Genomic DNA, 22,489 nt, shown 5'->3' with positions numbered 1-22,489 from the left:
CAGAGTAACAGATAGTTGTGATTTGGTTACAAGGCAATAATTTAAGTGGACAGGTTTAGCTGATAACATAAAGCACACGAGAGAAATCGCTTCGGTTTATAAATGTCAGCAGAGCCCCTGCGAGGGAGCTGCTGCCTGGTGCTGCTGCTCCAGCCAATATATTATAAGGAGATATAAACAGATGTCTGAAAAAATCTGGCTGACCAAGATTAAAAGAATGGGGCTATAAATTAAAGTCTTCCTTGGCGTCTCTTTAAGCATCTTTATGGACAGAGCGCATCCAAATGAAGGAGTGCCAATGCTCAGAGGGACCTCCAGGTGCTTTGGGCTGCAGAGGCAGCACCCAGGGGTGGGGACAGCTTGTGGAGACAGCAGTGTCAGTCAGTGCTGGCATGGGAGACCAAAGCCTGTCCTGGTGCTTCTGCAGCTGATAAAGGGATTAAATCAGGAACAGGAATAACACCATCCCTGCAGCGTCGCACAGGATCAGTGTCTCCTGCTTGGAAAATAAATGCTGTCGCTCTGCTTTGACATTTATTCCCAATAAAGACCTTGTCATTTGTGCAGTGACAAGGGTTTTATCCTCTGGGAGTACTTTACCTGTTGGACACTGTCCTTTTGGCTATGAGGCAGCTGAGTGACTGAGGGGCAGGTGGGTGGCATGTCCCCAGCAGAGGCATTGGGAGCTCTGCTCAGACCCTGGGGCTTTCTCTCAATCCATCATCCCAAGGCAATGCAATAACACCTATTCAAACTGAGAGCAGGTTCAGATTGGATATTAGGGAGGAATTCTTCCTTGAGAGGGTGGGCAGCCCTGGCACAGGGTGCCCAGAGCAGCTGGGGCTGCCCCTGGATCCCTGGCAGTGCCCAAGGCCAGGCTGGATGGGGCTTGGAGCAGCCTGGGATGGAGGAAGGTGTCCCTGCCCATGGCAGGGGGTGGCACTGTGTTAGCTTTAAGGTTCCTTTCCACCCAAACCATTCTGTGATTCTGTGCTCTTATTTTTAATTGATTTTAATTTATTTTAGTTGTGGTGAAAAAAATCCCCAGAGTGGGATATTTTTTTAAATGGTAAGGGTTCCAAACCAATTGTGGGAGCAGGAGTTTGCTGCTTCCCCCTCCACAGCTGGAAATCTGGCAGGTTTGTGGAGGGGATTTCACAGCTATTTCTACTCACTGGGTAGTTGATTTAGAGCTGGGAAATTAACTAGAATGGAAACTCTTCTTTCCCTTTATGAGGAGCAAGGGATGAGGTCTGGCAGCGGTAGGATTTGCAGCTCTCAGGGAAGAGGGACGACTCAGTAACACATCTATGCAGTGCCTACCTGTGGATGCACATATTTTATCTGTCTGAGGTGTCAAGGAGAAAAAATCTTACAAAATGGTTTAAATGAAAATGTGGTTTTGTATTTTTTTAATTGAGTTTCATTTCCCAAATGCAACTTAATGCAAACAATAAGTAAAAAATTAATTTCTCTTGGGAAAAAGCTATTAACAGAATTGTTCTGTTTTAGCAGCATGTGAAGCTGTGTAATTGCTTACACATGTATTGCTCCAGTGTGTGCTCCCAGTTGTTGAATAGTATCAAATTATAGGAATCAAAGAGAATCAACTATTTTTAAGGGAAATGTCTAGAAGCTACATACTGAAACATGATTAAAATTCAGGATTTCCAGCTTACTCGTCTAAATCAGCAATTTTAATCACATTATTCAAGTCAACCCACCCTCAAACAGACTTCTGACTTCGAAATACCCCAAACTAAATAAGACAGAAGACCTTCCTTGAACAGCTGTACCATTTTTAAGTGTCAATGTCAATCTCTTTGTTGAAAACAGAGATGTTTATCATGGTTTATTTATTAAAGCAGCACGTTTGTCCTGCTGTGCCATGAACCTGGGCTGCTGTGCTGGGTGGGGAGAGGAAATCCCTGGAGCACCAAGAGCTGCTTAAATACATCAGGGCTGCGAGTTTTGCTCTGGGGCTTGGATGCTCCTGGTTAAATCCCATTTAGTGTGCAAAGGAGGAGCAGGAAGGGTTTGTGCCTTGGCTGATGCAGCCTCTGGGATTTGGCTGTGCTGAGGGTGTAGCTCATGAGCACCAGGCCTGGGTTTGGTTTTATTTCCTGCTTGCTGATGAGACAGATGAGTAATGTCATGGTTGACTCTCACGATTAAAAGGGAAATGTTAAGAGAAGTTCTATAGTTGTGTTTGACCTCCCTTGTGCTGTTATCAGGGGTGCCCTGGGTTTGGGGCATTTGGGAGGGTCACTCGTTACTCTGGCAGCACCTGACTCCCACTCAAGGTGTCAGGGAGGGATCTCCACCCCTGGGCAGGGAAGGAGGAGTTGATGGACAGAACTGGGGGGGGGGGGGGGGGGGGGCTAAAGGGTTAAAAGGTGAAACCTCCATGGTGTGGGTGAGCACATGGTGGGCAAAATCCTCTGCTCCCAGTGCTGTAATATTTTCTCTATTCAGTCTGCTGTTGTGTTTTTGATAAACCTTTTAAATTTTTCGGAAGTGAGAACAGAAACAGGAGGGCTGGGCCCCCCAGCCCCCTGCCGTTCTGGAGCCTGTTCCTGTGCTTTCCCTTTGGGTGATTCCCTCAACTGGATTCCATCCACCTCCTTCCTCACCCCTGGCAGGCTGATGTGGCTGGATGCAGCTGGAGCTGTGCTGTGATCCCTGACAGGGGCCATTCCCGGCTGTGTGACAGCCCAGAGCTGCCACAGCCACTGCTGGGGCTGTGACCTGGCCTGCCCAGCGCTGGTGTCACGGCCAGGAAAGCTTTGGGCTTTGGGGGGAGGCAGCCAGCTGTGCCCTGGCTGTGCCCCTTGGTGTCTGCGGAGGAGGGGATCGTCCTCCCGCCTCCCGTTCAGCACGCGATGGCATTTCATCCTACAGCAGCTTGGCCTGGAAGGGACCTCAGAGCTCACCTTGTTCCACCTCCCTGCCGTGGGCAGGGACATCTCCCACTAGAGCACGTTAGTACTGGCTGTGTTTTCCTTGCTGGCAGAGCCCTGTCCTTGTGTTGCCTGAGCCAGGGACAGGGGATGTGGTGTTGCTCTTTTCATGGAGATCCTACAAGTTCCTTGCTGACCAGCACCCCACCACCAGCAAGGGGCACAGATTGGTGATGGCACCAAATTCCTGCAGAGCCCAACTTCTCAGTGTGGGAGGATGCTCCTATAGATAGACAGAGATTAAAGGTCCTGTGTATCACAAGTTTAAGGAGCAGGAGGAGGTTGGGATCTGTCTATGGAAAGCATTCCAAGTGTGGAGGAGGCACATCTAGCCTGTCCTCCCCTAAAATGGGGAGATTATCACACCTGTCCTCTCACATATCCAGCCAATGCAACTTCCAATGGACAGGACTGATGGAGAGTCTACCAGAAATGCAAACCTTGTTTTAACAGGAAGTCCTTCAAGATGAATTTTCCTGCATTTTCTAAATGCATTTATACCTACTGGATGACTACAGGCTTTGCAATGTTTCTGTCTGAATTGTGACAAACATCCCAGTCTTACATAGGAAGCACCAGGTCCTTTGATCAGGGAAATGTCTCTTTGGTCTCTTTGGTCTTGAACAGGGAGGGATCAATCCAGTTTTTCCCGAGACCAGAGCTTTTGTCTGTGAGTACATGTATTTATTCTACAAAATAACTACCCTTGCCTTCACTTCCCTTTGGTATGAGATGCTTCCTGTCTCCTGCAAGCTCTTACTCAATCCCAGGTATCTTTTTAGGTAAAAGGAAGAGAGAAAGGAAAGGCTGAATAAGGAATCCTCCTCAGGAGGGAGGAGGGTGAGCAGCTGTGGTCTGTCTGTCCATCTGTGAGCAGCTCTGTGGCTGCTCAGCTGCAGCCTTGCTGTCCTGGGCAGGCAGAATTCCTGCATTAGGAGAAGAAGAAATACCATCAAGAAGTAGCAACCAAATACTGCCTCCCCTTCACCCCACTGCTGGGCTGGCCATTGAGATGTGTTTGTGGTGAACTGGTGAAAACCACTCTGAATTTCCTATCTTTTCACCATTTAAAACCAAAGCTTAATGTATTCTGTGTATTTTTGTTGGCAGAGAGTAGTGATCATAAATTCCTTTTAATACAGTATTTCCTCGCCAGAACAGCCTTGATGTGCAGTGTACCTGGCTGTACTCTGCGGGATGCTTTGATTTCCTGTTGGCAGCTGCATTTTATTCTGTCTGCCCCAATCAGCAACAATTCCCTTTTCTCCCTGTAGCCTCCAAATTCACTCCTGGTGTGGAGTTTTAGGGCTCTCTTAGGACCTGGGCCAGAAGGGAGGAAGGAACCAGTGTCTGCTGGGCTCAGAGTTCCACCTCCACTGTGGATCAGAGCCAGCCTGGCAGCACAAGGACATCTTTGGTGGCTCAGGGTGGCAATTCTGGGAGGGAAAAGCAGCACTTTAGGGGTGCTGCTGGATAGGAGGGGGGTCAGTGGTGGATACCCCACTCCTCACTGTGTGGGATGGGGAGGAACATCTCCTAAGGAGGAGCATGTGTCTTCAGCTCCCAGTTCCTCCCAAAGCTGGAGCAGTGAGTGCAATGCTCTGAAATAATGTGACCTTTGCTTGCAGGTCAGGCTGTTCCTGCAGGGTCACACGTGCGGCTGAACCTGCAGACAGGAGAGAGAGAAGCCAAGCTCCCAGACGGAGAAAACGGGGGAAGTGACAAAAGAGAAGAGAGAAGAAGGAAAAGGTACAGACATGCAAGGCTTTGGGTTGGGTGGGCCATGGGTTTCATGCCTTTTCTTAGAGGACAGGTTCCCTGGTGCACGCAATTCCTTCCTCTTCCTGAGACTTCATTGCTGGGTCAGGAACTCAGATGTGCTGAAAGCAGAGGCCTGTCCTTTGTGTTCCCTTTGGGATGGATGTGGAAGTGCCCTGAGTAGACATTCAAGAGGCACATTCATGGCTTCTCATGCCAAGACATCAAAGCTGCTTCCGCAGAGTTGGTGGAGTTCTCGCAGAGTCTTTGGGTTGTCCTTGGTTTGCAGTGTTTGGGGTGTGATGGTTCTCTCTGTGAGTTTTAGGCCAAGGTACATCCAGGGGGCTGTCTCTTGGACTATATCTTCTGCAATCTCAAAACCTTTCTCCTGTACCGCAGTGATGATATCTGGTACTGCAATGTCCAAAATGCTTTGAGCTTCTGCACAAACTAATATATCATCCATGTAGTGAAAAATGATAGCATGAGGATGTGTTTTCTGGATGGGTGAGAGAATTTGGGCTACAAGCCATTGACAAATAGTTGGGCTCTTCTTCTTTCCTGGAGGCCATACTGTCCACTGGTACCCCTGTAAAGGTTCTTGTCGTTTTAGGGCCAGAAAAGGCGAAACACGGAGTGCAATTGGGGCGCAAGGGCATCTCAAAAAAGCAGTCATTTAGATCTATAACAACCATCTGCCAATCTCGATGTAGCATGGAGGCTGAGGGCAGGCCGGTCTGGAGGGGACCCATGTCCTCTATGACCCCATTGATTTTCCTGAGGTCCTGCAGGATCCACTCCTTGACTTTGCCAGGCTTTTGTCTGATAAAAGAGGCGCATTCCAGGGGCTAGTAGATGGTACAATGTGGCCCACAGACAGGTGCTCCTGCACGAGGGACTGCAGGGCCTTTAACTTTCTACCTGCAAGGGGCCACTGATGCACCCAAATGGGGTCGTTGGTGTTCCAGGTTAACTGAAGGGTGGCGTGCTGCTCAGTGGCCCTGGCTAGAAATCCTGAGGTGTTGGTAGGATCTCTAGCCTTGTCCCCCATTGGGACAAGAGGTCTCTTCCCCAAAGTGTTACTGGTTCCTGGGTGACAAATGATCTTACTGTAGCAACTCTGCCCTCAGGACCTTCCCCACAGATGGTATTTTTACTCCAGAGGCAGGTAGTGATTCCCCCAATGCCAAAAATTACCCCAGCAGCAGGAACCAGGGGCCATTCTTTTAGCCAATGAGAGCAGGAAATTATGGGGATGTCAGCTCCTGTATCTAATAGTCTTGAAAGCCATCTCTTTCTCCCTTTAGATGACAAAGCACTCTTTAGAACAGGCCTATTTCAGCCTGTATTCTGTGCCCACATCACCATGGGATCAGCTGGTGTGGTGATCATGTCCAGGAGGAGGGAGGCTCTGGCTATAACTGTTTCTTTTGGAATGAAAAGGGGAGGGTCTGAGCATAGAGCCTGGACAGGTATGTACTGCAAAGATGCCAAGGTGACTACCACAGGTAGTACAGTGAGTCTCTCCATCCCTTCCCTGGTGTTGCTTAAAATCAAAATGTCTCTGGACCCTTCTTCAGGCCCGTATTTGCCTGTTGGAACATGGTGAACATAAATATTGTTGATTGGAATTGAAAAGGTGCTTAGCAGCTGCCTTCGCCTTCCAGGGCAGACCTGTTGTACAGCGAGTTCTTCTGTGGTGACCGAGCTGTCCCGATGGGTCTGAGAAGGTCGATGTGCTGGTTCTCCAGGATGTTCAGGAGAGTGGGGTGGAACGGCCTCGCATTTGGTGTCATCGTGCGGGGCCTTTCTGCCTCTGTGTGGAGATTCCTGCAGGCCACCGGTTCTGCTGGAGTTGGAAAGCGTGTGGACGAGGGGGGCAGTGAGGACATTGGTTGTGACACCTAAAAGGTCCCTGGTAATAGCCTTTATTGTTAGAATGCTGTTGAAAATGCCCCATCTCTCCACATTTTAAGCAAGGTCCCTTTCCATGTGTATGTTGGGGAATACCTTGGGAGGCTACTAGTAACTCTACTACACCTTGACCGGTAGCCTTATCTAGGCTGGCATCACGGCGTAAGGATGGCCTAAGGGTGCATGCCTTGACCATTTGTGCAATGATAGGTTTTGAGTTGAGGGGTATAGGGCATATAATATCTTTACAAGTGTTGTTAGCATTTGTTTCAGCAAGTTTTGGAAGCAGTTCCTGCCAGGCTTTTGGATGTTCATCTTGCTTCTCTATTGCTTGTGTTAGGGGGTCAATAAATTTTGTTTCTGTAAGGCAGACAATAAATTTTACAAAGGATTCCCCAGGTCCCTGCTGAATGTCTGTGAAATCTAGAGTAGGTGTTGTTCCACTGGGGGTCTGCTTGAGAGCTGTCTTTGGAGCACCTTTTATGTCTTCTAACACAGCTTGGGGAAGGTCAATTGCTTGAGGTTTAGTGAAATCTTCCTCCCCAGCCAGATAGTCTAGTGTTAGGTGTGCCCGTGTTTCTTCTCTAGCAGAGTCCTTTAATAGTTGTTGTAGTAATATTTTCCCCGTTCCTTACCACAGAATAAATTGAGTGGGAGAAAGTAGAACGTGCATAAAATGGCGCAGATCGTGAGGCGCCCTTAGATGCGCAGAGAAGATGGCATTAAACAAATTATTAAAACACAGCGAGCCCCTCCCATGGCCTTTCTGCATCCTGGGCCAAGAATCCTCAGGCTGATGCTCCGGGTGGGATGAACCTTCACTCTGCTCTCCAGCAGAGGGAATTTGGCCTTTGGCAGAGGAGCGGGGCCTTGGGGTGCCTGGCAAGGCCCGGTGCTGTGGGCCTTAGGGGGCCAAGATGGCGGCCTGCCGGTTAGCACCCCTCACACTTGCGGCTCTGACAGTGTGGGATCCGCAAGGGGCTGAGGCGGTAGGGCCAGTGCAAGTGGGCAAGGAAGCCGTGGACCCCGACACAGGGGTGGCACCTGACACAGAGGTGGGACCCAGCACAGGGGGAGAACCCGAGGAGAGAGCCAGGCGTGGGAGGGAGTTTGACAAGATGTCCGCCTCAGGGGGTGGACTCCATTTTGTGAGCTGTGGGAGGAGAGGTCCTGGAGAATGGGTTAGGGTAGAATCCAGGCCTCTGTGAACAGTACAGACCTGGGCAGGGTGTGGAGAAGAAGGGGAGATGGCAGACAGCAGGTGGCTCATCTGTGTTCATGTTCGCAAGAAAACCTGTAGAATCACCAGGATTCGACAAATGCCCATGGGTAGGATAATTGCATTTAGTGGTGTTTATTGCTTTACGTGTTCATCTTTGCCCTGAGGTATTTCAGTTTGAGAGGTAGGGCCCTGGGCCTCCACATCACTGCCTCATTCTGAGGCTTCATTGCTGGGTCAGGAGCCCAGCAGTTCTGAAAGCAGAGGCCTGTCCTTTGTGTTCCCTTTGGGATGGCAGTGGAAGTGCCCTGAGTGCACATTCAGAGGCACCTTCATGGCTTCTCATGCAGTGACACCAAAACTAAATTGGCCAGGTGGCTTCTTTGAATGACATTTAGTCCTTTGAAATATCAGCATCGACTGGTCTGAAACTGCTTTCTGAGCCTGCTCCTTGGGATCAGCAGTGAGGGGCTGAGGGCAGGCCTGAGCCCGGTGCTGTGTCCTACTGGGAGCAGCCCCACAGCCTCACCTGCACAGCAGGCACTGCCAGAGGCCCTGGAGATCACACCTGTCCTGCCCCCACCTTGGTAAAGGCGCTTTAAACATCGGCTGGTGCTGAGTTTCGCCTTGGAAGCCTTGGTTGAGTTACTATGGGGAATTTCATTCCTGAAGTGTGTGGGATTTCCCACTGCCACCTGTCCTGGTTTGAGAGGAAGTGAGTTTTTTGGGATGCTGTGGTCAAACCAATAGGCGCTCAGATTTGAATACTGGCACCTGTTGCAGCCCCTGAGGACACGGTCATGCCTCTGAAAACACAACGGGGTTAAAAGCAGTGAACTCCCAGGCGGAACATCTCTTGTGTTCCTGTCCATGGAAGAGGTCAGAGCTGCACTGCCCAGCTCTGGGCTGGGCGGCGGAGGAGAAGCCATGCGGCCGGATGAGGTCGGCCGGGGCCTTGGACAGAGAAGGGAGGTGAAGGCCCCTGCAGGATGGAAGGGTGGAGAACCCTGAGAGACATGGGGCGGCCCCCCATTGAGAGAGAGAGAGAGAGAGAGAGCGAGCTTGTGCCACCTTGAAATTCAATATCATGGGCTGGCTGCATGGCCGGTCAGGAAGGGGAATGGGGGCAGCGAGAAGTTGCCCGGCGGGGCCAGCCTGGGAGCTCTGGACAGGCAGAGCGTGATATTGTAACCTTTCTCTTGGATGATGGAAACCTTACAAATGCTGATCCTCCTGGAGCTGAATGAGGAGAGAGATAGAGATGGAATAGCAGGAAATGGGCAAGTGTGATGCAAGTTGGTGCAAGTGAAGGATGTCCGAGAGAAGTTGAGAAGAATCCTAGGTGGGAGGAGAGGCTGGAGTGGCCTTTGGCTGCACTTGTCTCGTATAGCCACGGACAGAACCATTTTTCCTGTGACACAGAGATTGCAGTTAGGGGGAGGCCATGGCTCGGAGCCAAGAAAATGCTGTGATGTGATGTGAAGGAGGGCGTGAACAGAGACAAGGGGTGAGGAGGGTCGTGGTGCCCTCAATCTTCAGTGAAGAAGAAGATCTCTGTTGCTGAGACCCCTCGGCCCCAGGGGGTAAAATGTGGGGGGGACAGGTGACCCAAAAGTAAAAGACTGTGCTCTTTTTGGAAGTGGGCAAAGCACCCTTAACAGGAGAACCCTAGAAGCAGCTCTGGTCCATGCACAGTGGGGAGAGCACGGGCGTGGAAGGAAGATGTCACGATGGCAAATGTTCCCCGGGCAGTGCAATGTGTGGCATGGAAACACACAAGGTTTCAACTGTGTTTCCAGGGGAAGCCCATGGTGCAAGAGGGACTCCTCTCTCCTTGATGAACTGAGAAATGATTATGTAAAGGGTGGAGATGGACTGAGAGTTAGTGATCAAAGGGGCGATAAATGAATTGAGAATCCAAGGTTTTGTCCTACCGTGATGCATTGGGAATTTGGTGGCGGGAGGAGGAATTTTTTTGGGAGGTTTTAATTCTGAGTTCTGTGTGTGTTTCTTTTGAAATATAGTTGTGACTTAATAAAGTTTTTTTGCCCCTTTATTCCAAAGTTGGAGCCTGCTTTGCTCCATTCCTGGTCATATCTCATAGCAGACCCTAGGGAAAATTTATCTTCATGGGGGCAGTGGCATTGTGACAGCGTCAAACCATGACACACCTGTGAAGGGGATGCTCGGGGAGTGTGGGGCTTTGGGGGCAGCTGCCCAGGAAGGGGCTGAGCTCAGGGCCCTGTTGGGCCCATGGCACCCAGCAGCAGCAGCAGCAGCAGGCACAGGGCCCAAAGCTCCCCAGCCGCTGCCCAGAACAGCCTGCCCTGTCCCTCCAGCTGTCACCCGAGTGGGGCACAGGGACCAGTGGCCGCTGCCAGCAGCAGGAATGGGGGCAGGGTGAAGGTCCCCTGGTTTGGCTTTTGTCTCTTGAACAATCCGGGCTCAGGGCAGAGCAGAGCAGGCTGGGAAGCAAAGCCCAGATCCCTTGGAGGCTCCAAGCCTTAAACATCAGCCCCTGCAGCAGCCCAGATCCAGGTGCCCCAGTTGCCAAGGCTGTCGTGGCCTGCAGAGCGTGAAGGTGGATTTTGCATCCCTGTGGCCTGATGGCGGCTCTCGGCCCAGGAGTCCCCGTGGCTCCAGCAGGAAGGGTGGCTGAAGGTTTCCTGCCTGCTTTGGTGGCATGGCTGCAGGGGCCACTGCTGTGAGAGCCCCTCTGTGAGAGTTGGTGACAGCTGAGCTCTTGGGGACAGCGCTGTGCCCCAGGCCAGGAACAGCAGCAGTGCCCAGTGCCAGGAGTGGTGTGAGTGGGACCCCCTGTGCACAGGGACCCCCTGCCCCGGGATGGCCCTTCCAGCACCCCCAGGGACCTCCAGGCCCGGGAACCCGGAACAAATGGAACCCAGAACTGTGCAAACGCTGCCTGTGTGTGTCCAAAGGAATGGCAAAGAGAAGTCAGGTTTTAAAAGAAACAGTATTTATTTGCCGAAGATCGGCAAAAGCTCGGAGTTACGGAATAGGTTTCATTCTAACAATCTTTAGATTGTTAGAATGAAACTAAAAAAAACAACAACAACAATGTGAAGAACATATTTACATGGGAATCTATGGACTAACAATCTTCAAAACATATTTACAGAAAACTCTTAACCTACAGAACATATATACAGAAAACTTCTAATCATTGAACATATATACAGATGGGTCATATCGGTGGCCATGCTCAGCAGCAGTCCTGTAGGAAAGGAAGCAGCCAAGTTGGTCAGTGCTGCCAGCCCTGGGCCCAGCTGGGCTGGGAGCTGGGCCCCAGGGGCTGGGAGGGGTGGGCAGGGCTGGTGTGGCCCCAGGCAAGCTCAGAGCAGGGCAGGGGTGGTGCTGGTGCCAGCACAATCCAGGCCCCTTGCGGGCACCGTGTCCCTGAGCGGGGCCATCCAGCCCAGCCCCAGCCTGGCATCAGAGGACCCACTGTGCCTGTGGGCAGGGCGAGGGAAGCATCTGCCTGTCTTACTTGTGGGGCAGGATCTTCATCCAAGGACCATGGGCTCCTCCTCATCCTTATCGTCAATTTCCATGTCCTCGATGTTATCCTCCAAATCCACCTCCATATCCTCAATGTCCTCCTCATCCACTTCCATGTCTTCCACTGACTCGTCCATGTCAACTTCCATCATCTCTTCCCTCTGCAGCTCCACGTCCACTTCCATCTCCTCCACCATGTCTCTGGCAGTCTGCAAGAGGCAGCACAATCTCGCAGTGGGCTTCCTGTCCCACACCATGCATTCCCACATGGCTGCAGCCTGCCCAAGCAGGGTGCCCCCCTGCCTGGAATGGCACTGTACCTCCACAGGCACAGCAGTGCACATCCTGCTGGGATTGGCGCTCCAGAGCAGGCGGCAGGAAAAGCCCAGGCAGCAGCAGCAGCAGCAGCAGCAGCAGCAGCTCAGCAGTGACGGGCAGAGCGCAGAGCGAGCGGCAACTGACCGTTGGCAGCCGGCAACGAGTCTGCTCTGCTCGTTTCCAGGTGCTGGACGTTCCACCTGGAACCCTTGGGCAGCTGTGATGTCGCAGAAGTTCCAGGGCCACTGCGCAGTGGGAGATGGGGATGGTAGAATGGTCAAATCCTTGAATGGTTTGGCTTTGAAGGGCCCCTAAAGATGATCTGGTTCCAAACTGAGTTACCTCCCAGCACACCAGGTTGCTGCGGCCCCTGTCCCACCTGGCCTTGGATGTTCCTGGGGATGGGGCATGCAGAGGCTCTCCGCACTGGTCCCTGTGTCAGGGACAAGCACCCTGACAGTAAAGAGCTTCTTGCAATCATCAAATTGATTGCAACTCTTGCAGTTTGATACCATTCCCCCTTGTCCTGCCGCTACAGGTGCTGGCAAAGAGGCCTTTCCAACTTCCCTGGGAGTCAGGCTGTTCTTGCAGGGTCACACATGTGGATGAACCTGCAGACAGGAGAGAGAGAAGCCAAGGTCCCAGACAGAGAAAATGGGGAAAGTGTCATGAGAGATGAGAGAAGAAAGAAAATGTAGAGCCATTCAAGGTTTTGGGTTGGGTGGGCTGTGGGATTCATGCCTTTTACTAGAGACCAGATTCCCTTGCACACTCAATTCCTATGTTTGTCGTGTTCACAACCAGCCTCTGTGAGTGACCTGTACTCCCTGAGCTGGGTGCACGCTTGCTTAAACTGCTGGTGAACGAGGCGAGAGAGGGGTCTTTGTGTGGAACTCCAAACTGTGTGTATTGCGATGAAGAGGGCCCAGGGAGGGAGAGATGATGGAGCTGGGGACACAGGGTTTGAAATGGGTGGGAAATGCAGCAGAGCATTGCAGTAAGGCAGGACCAAGAGGGGACAAGAGAGGGCAGAACATTCTAGGGGGAGTGCATATACGGAAAAAACAGCAGTTGAACTGGATGATACCAACAAAAGCTGCTGCATCTCCATGAGCCTGCAAATGCTCATGGGCAAGACCTTTGCATTCAGAAGGGTGTCTCTCTTGTACCTTGGTCACCTTTGCCCGAAGGTATTACAGTTCCAGTGGCAGGCCCCTGTGCTATTACAACTCCCCCCTTATTGTTTTCTGTAAAGAAGGCTTCTGCCATAGTCTTTTGCAGGCATTTAGCAAAAATGGATAAAATATCCAACAGAATGAATACAATAAACACAGTCCACAAAACAGTCCTAACTAAAGATGAAAGCCGGCCTTTCATCCCCCAGTCTTTGAAAAGTCCAGTGAACCAGGCATTGTTGCCTCCCATTTGGATCTTCTTTACTCTATCTTTTATCAGCTGGATGCTCTGGTATACTGACTCACTATGTGACAACAGGTTGAGAAAACACATGTCTTCAAATGCCTGGCTGCCATGGCCATGAACAAGAAATTGTGGCTTGGCTGTGGAACCACCCAGCTGAAGGCATGCGGCATAGTGAGGAGCATCCAGATTGCTGCTGCAGTGGCCACAAACAACAGCATCCTTTGCCTTCAGCTAATTTAGTATCTGGAGCCTTGGGTGGCCTAAAAGTAAACAGATAAAGAGAGTAGAAGGTGAAACTTAAATTTTGATCCCACTAAACTTTCTCTTCTGTACGGCAAGGGTTTGAGCACTGCTTATTATAAGAATCATATAGCAATGCAAAAATATTTTTTTTACAAATTTTAACTATTATATCTAGGTTAGTGGTGTCTGAGCTATCTTGGTGTTTGTCTGTGTGGCCAGCGCTGCTTAGGAGATCTTCTTCCTCTGTCCTTCTCCTTCTTCTTTTCCAGACTGCTGCTGTTTCTCTTAGGCTGGTCTTTTCCTTGCTGTTCCCAGAAACAGTTTTGTGTTTTTTTGGTGGGGTCTATCTTTGGCCTGCTGCTGTAGAGACAAAGGCATATTCTCTTCCCCAAGTACTTAATTGTAAAGGGCCCATAATTTGTTCAGATTCAGGGTGTTTGATCAAAACAGTCAGCTTGTCTTTTAATTGGGCTGCAGTCGAATTTGTAAAACACCTGATGATTGGGGGAGTTGGCTCCATAAATGTGTTATACAAAAAGTTGAACACTTAAAGGGCCTTGGCCAGGCTCTCAATGGGAGATAATATCTGGAGGCCCCCTCTCAAGTGATCAGGGATCCTGTTAATGGAACAGGGGGCCCTCCCAACTCTGGATGGTCCTGTGGCAGAGAGCCGTATGCCTGTGACATGTTTTATACCCCGTTGGTCAGAAAATTGCTGGAATCAGTGCAAGGTATAGGCAGGAGCATAATACTGCTCAATTTTTAATTTCAGAGCAGTTTTAATTTCCTGTGGAACTGCTAAGGCGGAAAATACTAAAAAGTAATGTTTTAAAGTGTCTTTTGATTTTTCACCAGCAGGGGCAGAGACGAAATCCGCACAAGAAAAGGCGTCGATTTAGACGGGGATGTATTTTAGTCTCCCGAAAGGGGCATAGTGTGTGATGTGTGATTGTAAGAGGTAGAGACTTTCTTGTCCTCTTGGATTCACTCCTGCTCTGACAGAAGTAAGGGCATGTTCCTGACAATTTGGGCAGGTTGCTACAACAGATCTTGCGTGGTCTCAGGTAATTTTAAACATCCTGAGCAGTGCAGGAATGTTTTGATGGTAGAATTGGTGGTCAGTCCTAGCCTGTTCAAAAACTGACTGAGGCGTATTGCAGTGGTTCAGATGTTTGAAGTAGCCAATTGAGGTCCTCTTGAGTCAGAAGTAAGTATATCTTCGCAAGGTCTGCTCCTGCAAGGGAACACAGACGCTCTCTAGCTTTCCTGATTAGTTGTGCAATAACTTTTTGTGGGGTTGTTATCATTTTAGTAGGTTGGTGTGATCTGAAAACCCATTCAATTAATATCAGGGGATCTGAGATAGTTGAGTCCCACTGAAACAATAATGCATGGAATTTTGGACTTACACCAAGGATTGCTGGGGAGAAAGGTAAATAGGGTGGTATCTGTGTGCCTCTTTCATTGAAATACCCAGGTGTATTTTTGCACAGCTGCTTCAGCATCCGTTGTCAGTGATCGCGGGGAATCGAGTCCTTCAGCCTTTAAGGAGCAGGAAGAGGTGCGTGAGATCTTCTGTGGTGATTCCCAGCAGTGAAGGCACCCAATTGATGCTTCCGCAGAGTTGGTGGAGTTCTCGCAGAGTCTTTGGGTTGTCCTTGGTTTGCAGTGTTTGGGGTGTGATGGTTCTCTCTGTGAGTTTTAGGCCAAGGTACATCCAGGGGGCTGTCTCTTGGACTATATCTTCTGCAATCTCAAAACCTTTCTCCTGTACCGCAGTGATGATATCTGGTACTGCAACGTCCAAAATGCTTTGAGCTTCTGCACAAACTAATATATCATCCATGTAGTGAAAAATGATAGCATGAGGATGTGTTTTCTGGATGGGTGAGAGAATTTGGGCTACAAGCCATTGACAAATAGTTGGGGTCTTCTTCTTTCCTGGAGGCAATACTGTCCACTGGTACCCCTGTAAAGGTTCTTGTCGTTTTAGGGCCAGAAAAGGCGAAACACGGAGTGCAATTGGGGCGCAAGGGCATCTCAAAAAAGCAGTCATTTAGATCTATAACAACCATCTGCCAATCTCGATGTAGCATGGAGGCTGAGGGCAGGCTGGACGTGAGGGGACCCATGTCCTCTATGACCCTGTTGATTTTCCTGAGGTCCTGCAGGATCCACTCCTTGACTTTGCCAGGCTTTTGTCTGATAAAAGAGGCGCATTCCAGGGGCTAGTAGATGGTACAATGTGGCCCACAGATAGGTGCTCCTGCACGAGGGACTGCAGGGCCTTTAACTTTCTACCTGCAAGGGGCCATTGATGCACCCAAATGGGGTCGTTGGTGTTCCAGGTTAACTGAAGGGTGGCGTGCTGCTCAGTGGCCCTGGCTAGAAATCCTGAGGTGTTGGTAGGATCTCTAGCCTTGTCCCCCATTGGGACAAGAGGTCTCTTCCCCAAAGTGTTACTGGTTCCTGGGTGACAAATGATCTTACTGTAGCAACTCTGCCCTCAGGACCTTCCCCACAGATGGTATTTTTACTCCAGAGGCAGGTAGTGATTCCCCCAATGCCAAAAATTACCCCAGCAGCAGGGACCAGGAGCCATTCTTTTAGCCAATGAGAGCAGGAAATTATGGGGATGTCAGCTCCTGTATCTAATAGTCTTGAAAGCCATCTCTTTCTCCCTTTAGATGACAAAGCACTCTTTAGAACAGGCCTATTTCAGCCTGTATTCTGTGCCCACATCACCATGGGATCAGCTGGTGTGGTGATCATGTCCAGGAGGAGGGAGGCTCTGGCTATAACTGTTTCTTTTGGAATGAAAAGGGGAGGGTCTGAGCATAGAGCCTGGACAGTTATGTACTGCAAAGATGCCAAGGTGACTACCACAGGTAGTACAGTGAGTCTCTCCATCCCTTCCCTGGTGTTGCTTAAAATCAAAATGTCTCTGGACCCTTCTTCAGGCCCGTATTTGCCTGTTGGAACATGGTGAACATAAATATTGTTGATTGGAATTGAAAAGGTGCTTAGCAGCTGCCTTCGCCTTCCAGGGCAGACCTGTTGTACAGCGAGTTCTTCTGTGGTGACCGAGCTGTCCCGATGGGTCTGAGAAGGTCCATATGCTGGTTCTCCAGGATGTTCGGGAGAGTGGGGTGGAACGGCCTCGCATTTGGTGTCATCGTGCGGGGCCTTTCCGCCTCTGTGTGGAGTTTCCCGCAGGTGATCTATTTTGGTGGTGTTGGAAAGCGTGTGGACGAGGGGGACAGTGAGGACCAGACACCTAAAAGGTCCCTGGTAATAGCCTTTATTGTTAGAATGCTGTTGAAAATGCCCCATCTCTCCACATTTTAAGCAAGGTCCTTTTTCAGGTCTTTGTCCGGGAATAACTTAGGAGGCTATTAGTGCCTCTACTACACCCTGACTGGTAGCCTTATCTAGGCTGGCATCACGGTGTAAGGATGGCCTAAGGGTGCATGCCTCGACCATTTGTGCAATGATAGGTTTTGAGTTGAGGGGTATAGGGCGTATAACATCTTTACAAGTGTTGTTAGCATTTGTTTCAGCAAGTTTTGGAAGCAGTTCCTGCCAGGCTTTTGGATGTTCATCTTGCTTCTCTATTGCTTGTGTTACGGGGGTCAATAAATTTCACAAAGGATTCCCCAGGTCCCCAGTGAATGTCTGTGAAATCTAGAGTAGGTGTTGTTCCACTGGGGGTCTGCATGAGAGCTGTCTTGGGAGCACCTTTTATGTCTTCTAACACAGCTTGGGGAAGGTCAGTTGCTTGAGGTTTAGTGAAATCTTCCTCCCCAGCCAGATAGTCTAGTGTTAGGTGTGCCCGTGTTTCTTCTCTAGCAGAGTCCTTTAATAGTTGTTGTAGTAATATTTTCCCCGTTCCTTACCACAGAATAAATTGAGTGGGAGAAAGTAGAACGTGCATAAAATGGCGCAGATCGTGAGGCGCCCTTAGATGCGCAGAGAAGATGGCATTAAACTAATTATTAAAACACAGCGAGCCCCTCCCATGGCCTTTCTGCATCCTGGGCCAAGAATCCTCAGGCTGATGCTCCGGGTGGGATGAACCTTCACTCTGCTCTCCAGCAGAGGGAATTTGGCCTTTGGCAGAGGAGCGGGGCCTTGGGGTGCCTGGCAAGGCCCGGTGCTGTGGGCCTTAGGGGGCCAAGATGGCGGCCTGCCGGTTAGCACCCCTCACACTTGCGGCTCTGACAGTGTGGGATCCGCAAGGGGCTGAGGCGGTAGGGCCAGTGCAAGTGGGCAAGGAAGCCGTGGACCCCGACACAGGGGTGGTACCTGACACAGAGGTGGGACCCAGCACAGGGGGAGAACCCGATGAGAGAGCCAGGCGTGGGAGGGAGTTTGACAAGATGTCCGCCTCAGGGGGTGGACTCCATTTTGTGAGCTGTGTGAGGGGAATACAGGGAGGAGAGGTCCTGGAGAATGGGTTAGGGTAGAATCCAGGCCTCTGTGAACAGTACAGACCTGGGCAGGGCACGGAGAAGAACGGGAGATGGCAGACACCAGGTGGCTCATCTGTGTTCATGTTCGCAAGAAAACCTGTAGAATCACCAGGATTCGGCAAATGCCCATGGGTAGGATAATTGCATTTAGTGGTGTTTATTACTTTACGTGTTCATCTTTGCCCTGAGGTATTTCAGTTTGAGAGGTAGGGCCCTGGGCCTCCACATCACCGCCTCTTTCTGAGGCTTCATTGCTGGGTCAGGAGCCCAGCAGTTCTGAAAGCAGAGGCCTGTCCTTTGTGTTCCCTTTGGGATGGCAGTGGAAGTGCCCTGAGTGCACATTCAGAGGCACCTTCATGGCTTCTCATGCAGTGACACCAAAACTAAATTGGCCAGGTGGCTTCTTTGAATGACATTTAGTCCTTTGAAATATCAGCATCAACTGGTCTGAAACTGCTTTCTGAGCCTGCTGCTTGGGATCAGCAGTGAGGGGCTGAGGGCAGGCCTGAGCCCGGTGCTGTGTCCTACTGGGAGCAGCCCCACAGCCTCACCTGCACAGCAGGCACTGCCAGAGGCCCTGGAGATCACACCTGTCCTGCACCCACCTTTGTAAAGGCGCTTTAAACACAGGCTGGTGCTGTTTCACCTTGGAAGCCATCGTTGAGTTACTATGGGGAATTTCATTCCGGAAGTGTGTGGGATTTCCCACAGCCACCTCTGATGGAGATTGAACTCGGCGCCCTGTTGGTCCCATGGCCCCCAGCAGCAGCAGCAGGCACAGGGCCCAAAGGCCCCAAGGCCATGCCCAGCACTGCCTGCCCGGTCCCTCCAGCTGTCACCTGAGTGGGGCACAGGGACCAGTGGCCGCTGCCAGCAGCAGGAATGTGGGCAGGGTGAGGATCGCCTGGTTTGGCTTTTGTCTCTTGGGCAATCCGGGCTCAGGGCAGAGCAGAGCAGGCTGGGAAGCAAAGCCCAGATCCCTTGGAGGCTCCAAGCCTTAAACATCAGCCCCTGCAGCAGCCCAGATCCAGGTGCCCCAGTTGCCAAGGCTGTCGTGGCCTGCAGAGGGTGAAGGTGGATTTTGCATCCCTGTGGCCTGATGGCGGCTCTCGGCCCAGGAGCCCCCGTGGCTCCAGCAGGAAGGGTGGCTGAAGGTTTCCTGCCTGCTTTGGTGGGATGGCTGCAGGGGCCACTGCTGTGAGAGCCCCTCTGTGAGAGTTGGTGACAGCTGAGCTCTTGGGGACAGTGCTGTGCCCCAGGCCAGGAACAGCAGCAGTGCCCAGTGCCAGGAGTGGTGTGAGTGGGACCCCCTGTGCACAGGGACCCCCAGCCCTGCGATGGCCCTTCCAGCACCCCCAGGGACCTCCAGGCCCGGGAACCCAGAACAAATGGAACCCAGAACTGTGCAAACGCTGCCTGTGTGTGTCCAAAGGAATGGCAAAGAGAAGTCAGGTTTTAAAAGAAACAGTATTTATTTGCCGAAGATCGGCAAAAGCTCGGAGTTACGGAATAGGTTTCATTCTAACAATCTTTAGATTGTTAGAATGAAACTAAAAACAACAACAACAACAATGCACAGAACATATTTACATGGGAAATTATGGACTAACAATCTTCAAAACATATTTACAGAAAACTCTTAACCTACAGAACATATATACAGAAAACTTCTAATCATTGAACATATATACAGATGCGTCATATCGGTGGCCATGATCAGCATCAGTCCTGTAGGAAAGGAAGCAGCCAAGTTGGTCAGTTCTGCCAGCACTGGGCCCAGCTGGGCTGGGAGCTGGGCCCCAGGGGCTGGCAGGGGCTGGCAGGGCTGGTGTGGCCCCAGGCAAGCTCAGAGCAGGGCAGGGGTGGTGCTGGTGCCAGCACAATCCAGGCCCCCTGTGGGCCTCGTGTGCCTGAGCGGGGCCATCCAGCCCAGCCCCAGCCTGGCATCAGAGGACCCACTGTGTCTGTGGGCAGGGCGAGGGAAGCATCTGCCTGTCTTACTTGTGGGGCTGGATCTTCATCCAAGGGCCATCTGCTCCTCCTCATCTTCCTCATCTACCTCCATTTCCTCCATCTTATCCTCCTCATCTAATTCCATGTCCACAACATTGTCCCGGTCATCAAATTCCATTTCCTCAACACGCTCATGCATGTCCACTTCCATCTTCTCTTCCCTCTCCAGCACCATGTCCACCTCCATGTCCTCCACCATGTCTCCAGCTGTGTGCAAGAGGCAGCACAATCTCACAGTAGGCTTCCTGTCCCACACCATGCCTTCCCACAAGCAGGGTGCCTCATATCAGTGGCCATTATCAGCATCAGTCCTGTAGGAAAGGAAGCAGCCTAGTTGGTCAGTGCTGCCAGCCCTGGGCCTAGCTGGGCTGGGAGCTGGGCCCCAGGGGCTGGCAGGGCTGGTGTGGCCCCAGGCAAGCTCAGAGCAGGGCAGGGGTGGTGCTGGTGCCAGCACAATCCAGGCCCCCTGCGGGCACCCTGTGCCTGAGCAGGGCCAACCAGCCCAGCCCCAGCCCAGCGTCACAGGACCCACTGTGTCTGTTGGCAGGGCGTGGACAGCATCTGCCTGTCTTACTTGTGGGGCTGCATCTTCATCCAAAGACCATGGGCTTCTCCTCATCTTCCTCATCAACTTCCATTTCCTCCATGTTATCCATGCCATCTACTTCCTGCTCCCCCTGTGCACTGGGACCCCCAGCCCCGGGATGGCCGTTCCAGCACCCCCAGGGACCTCCAGGCCGGGGAACCCGGAACAAGTGGAACCCACAACTGTGCAAACGCTGCTTATGCCCAAAGGTATGGCGAAAGCAAGTCAGGTTTTAAAAAGAAACAGTATCTATTTGCTGAAGATTGGGAAAAGCTCAGATTTACAGAACACGTTTCATTCTAACTATCCTTGTAACAACAGCAACAACAAAAAACTACAGAACATATTTACATGGGATCCTATTGACTAACAGTCTTCAAATGTATTTACAGAAAACTTTGGACATACTGAACATATATACAGAAAAATTCTACTCTTTGAACATATATACAGATGCGCCATATCAGTGGCCATTATCAGCATCAGTCCTGCAAGAAAGGAATTAGCTGAGTTGGTCTCTGCTGCCAGCAATGGGCACAGCTGGGCTGGGAGCTGGGCCCCGTGGGCTGGGACTGGGCTGGCAGGGCTGGTGTGACCCCAGGCAAGCTCAGAGCAGGGCAGGGGTGGTGCTGGTGCCAGCACAATCCAGGCCCCCTGCGGGCCTCGTGTGCCTGAGCGGGGCCATCCAGCCCAGCCCCAGCCTGGCATCAGAGGACCCACTGTGTCTGTGGGCAGGGCGAGGGAAGCATCTGCCTGTCTTACTTGTGGGGCTGGATCTTCATCCAAGGACCATGGGCTCCTCCTCATCTTCCTCATCCACTTCCACCTCTTCAAGGTTATCCTCCTCATCTAATTCCATGTCCACAACATTGTCCCGGTCATCAAATTCCAATCCTCAACACGCTCATGCATGTCCACTTCCATCTTCTCTTCCCTCTCCAGCGCCATGTCCACCTCCATGTCCTCCACCATGTCTCCAGCAGTGTGCAAGAGGCAGCACAATCTCACAGTAGGCTTCCTGTCCCACACCATGCCTTCCCACAAGCAGGGTGCCTCATATCAGTGGCCATTATCAGCATCAGTCCTGTAGGAAAGGAAGCAGCCTAGTTGGTCAGTGCTGCCAGCCCTGGGCCTAGCTGGGCTGGGAGCTGGGCCCCAGGGGCTGGCAGGGCTGGTGTGGCCCCAGGCAAGCTCAGAGCAGGGCAGGGGTGGTGCTGGTGCCAGCACAATCCAGGCCCCCTGCGGGCACCCTGTGCCTGAGCAGGGCCAACCAGCCCAGCCCCAGCCCAGCGTCACAGGACCCACTGCGTCTGTGGGCAGGGCGAGGGAAGCATCTGCCTGTCTTACTTGTGGGGGTGGGTCTTCATCCAAGGACCATATGCTACTCCTCATCTTCCTCATCTACCTCCATCTCTTCAATGTTATCCTCCTCATCTACTTCCATCTCTTCAACATTGTCCCGGTCATCAAATTCCATCTCCTCAACACGCTCGTGCATGTCCACCTCCATCTTCTCTTCCCTCTCCAGCAGTATGTCCACCTCCATGTCCTCCACCATGTCTTTGGCAGTCTGCAAGAGGCAGCACAATCTCGCAGTGGGCTTCCTGTCCCACGCCATGCATTCCCACATGGCTGCAGCCTGCCCAAGCAGGGTGCCCCCCTGCCTGGAATGGCACTGTACCTCCACAGGCACAGCAGTGCACATCCTGCTGGGATTGGCGCTCCAGAGCAGGCGGCAGGAAAAGCCCAGGCAGCAGCAGCAGCAGCAGCAGCTCAGCAGTGACGGGCAGAGCGCAGAGCGAGCGGCAACTGACCGTTGGCAGCCGGCAAAGAGTCTGCTCTTCTGTGGTGACCGAGCTGTCCCGATGGGTCTGAGAAGGTCGATGTGCTGGTCCTCCAGGATGTTCAGGAGAGTGGGGTGGAACGGCCTCGCATTTGGTGTCATCATGCGGGGCCTTTCCGCCTCTGTGTGGAGTTTCCCGCAGGTGATCTATTTTGGTGGTGTTGGAAAGTGTGTGGACGAGGGAGGCAGTGAGGACCAGACACCTAAAAGGTCCCTGGTAAT

At 51.6% G+C, this 22,489-nt stretch overlaps 1 protein-coding gene across 3 annotated transcripts in view; it reads left to right on the top strand.

Moving 5' to 3' along the window:
- Positions 1–22,489, top strand: part of SIL1 (SIL1 nucleotide exchange factor) — a 181,549-nt gene that overhangs the window by 44,910 nt on the left and 114,150 nt on the right. For all 3 annotated transcript variants that reach the window (XM_084215792.1, XM_084215794.1, XM_084215793.1), the window contains exon 4: positions 4,589–4,709. In XM_084215792.1, coding sequence (XP_084071918.1) covers positions 4,589–4,709 — 121 coding nt within the window. The remainder of the gene's footprint in view (positions 1–4,588; positions 4,710–22,489) is intronic.

The sequence above is a fragment of the Fringilla coelebs genome, assembly GCF_963513975.1.
Source record: "Fringilla coelebs genome assembly, chromosome: 15".
NCBI classification, from domain to species: Eukaryota; Metazoa; Chordata; class Aves; order Passeriformes; family Fringillidae; genus Fringilla; species Fringilla coelebs.
This window is presented reverse-complemented; position numbering and strand designations above follow the sequence as displayed.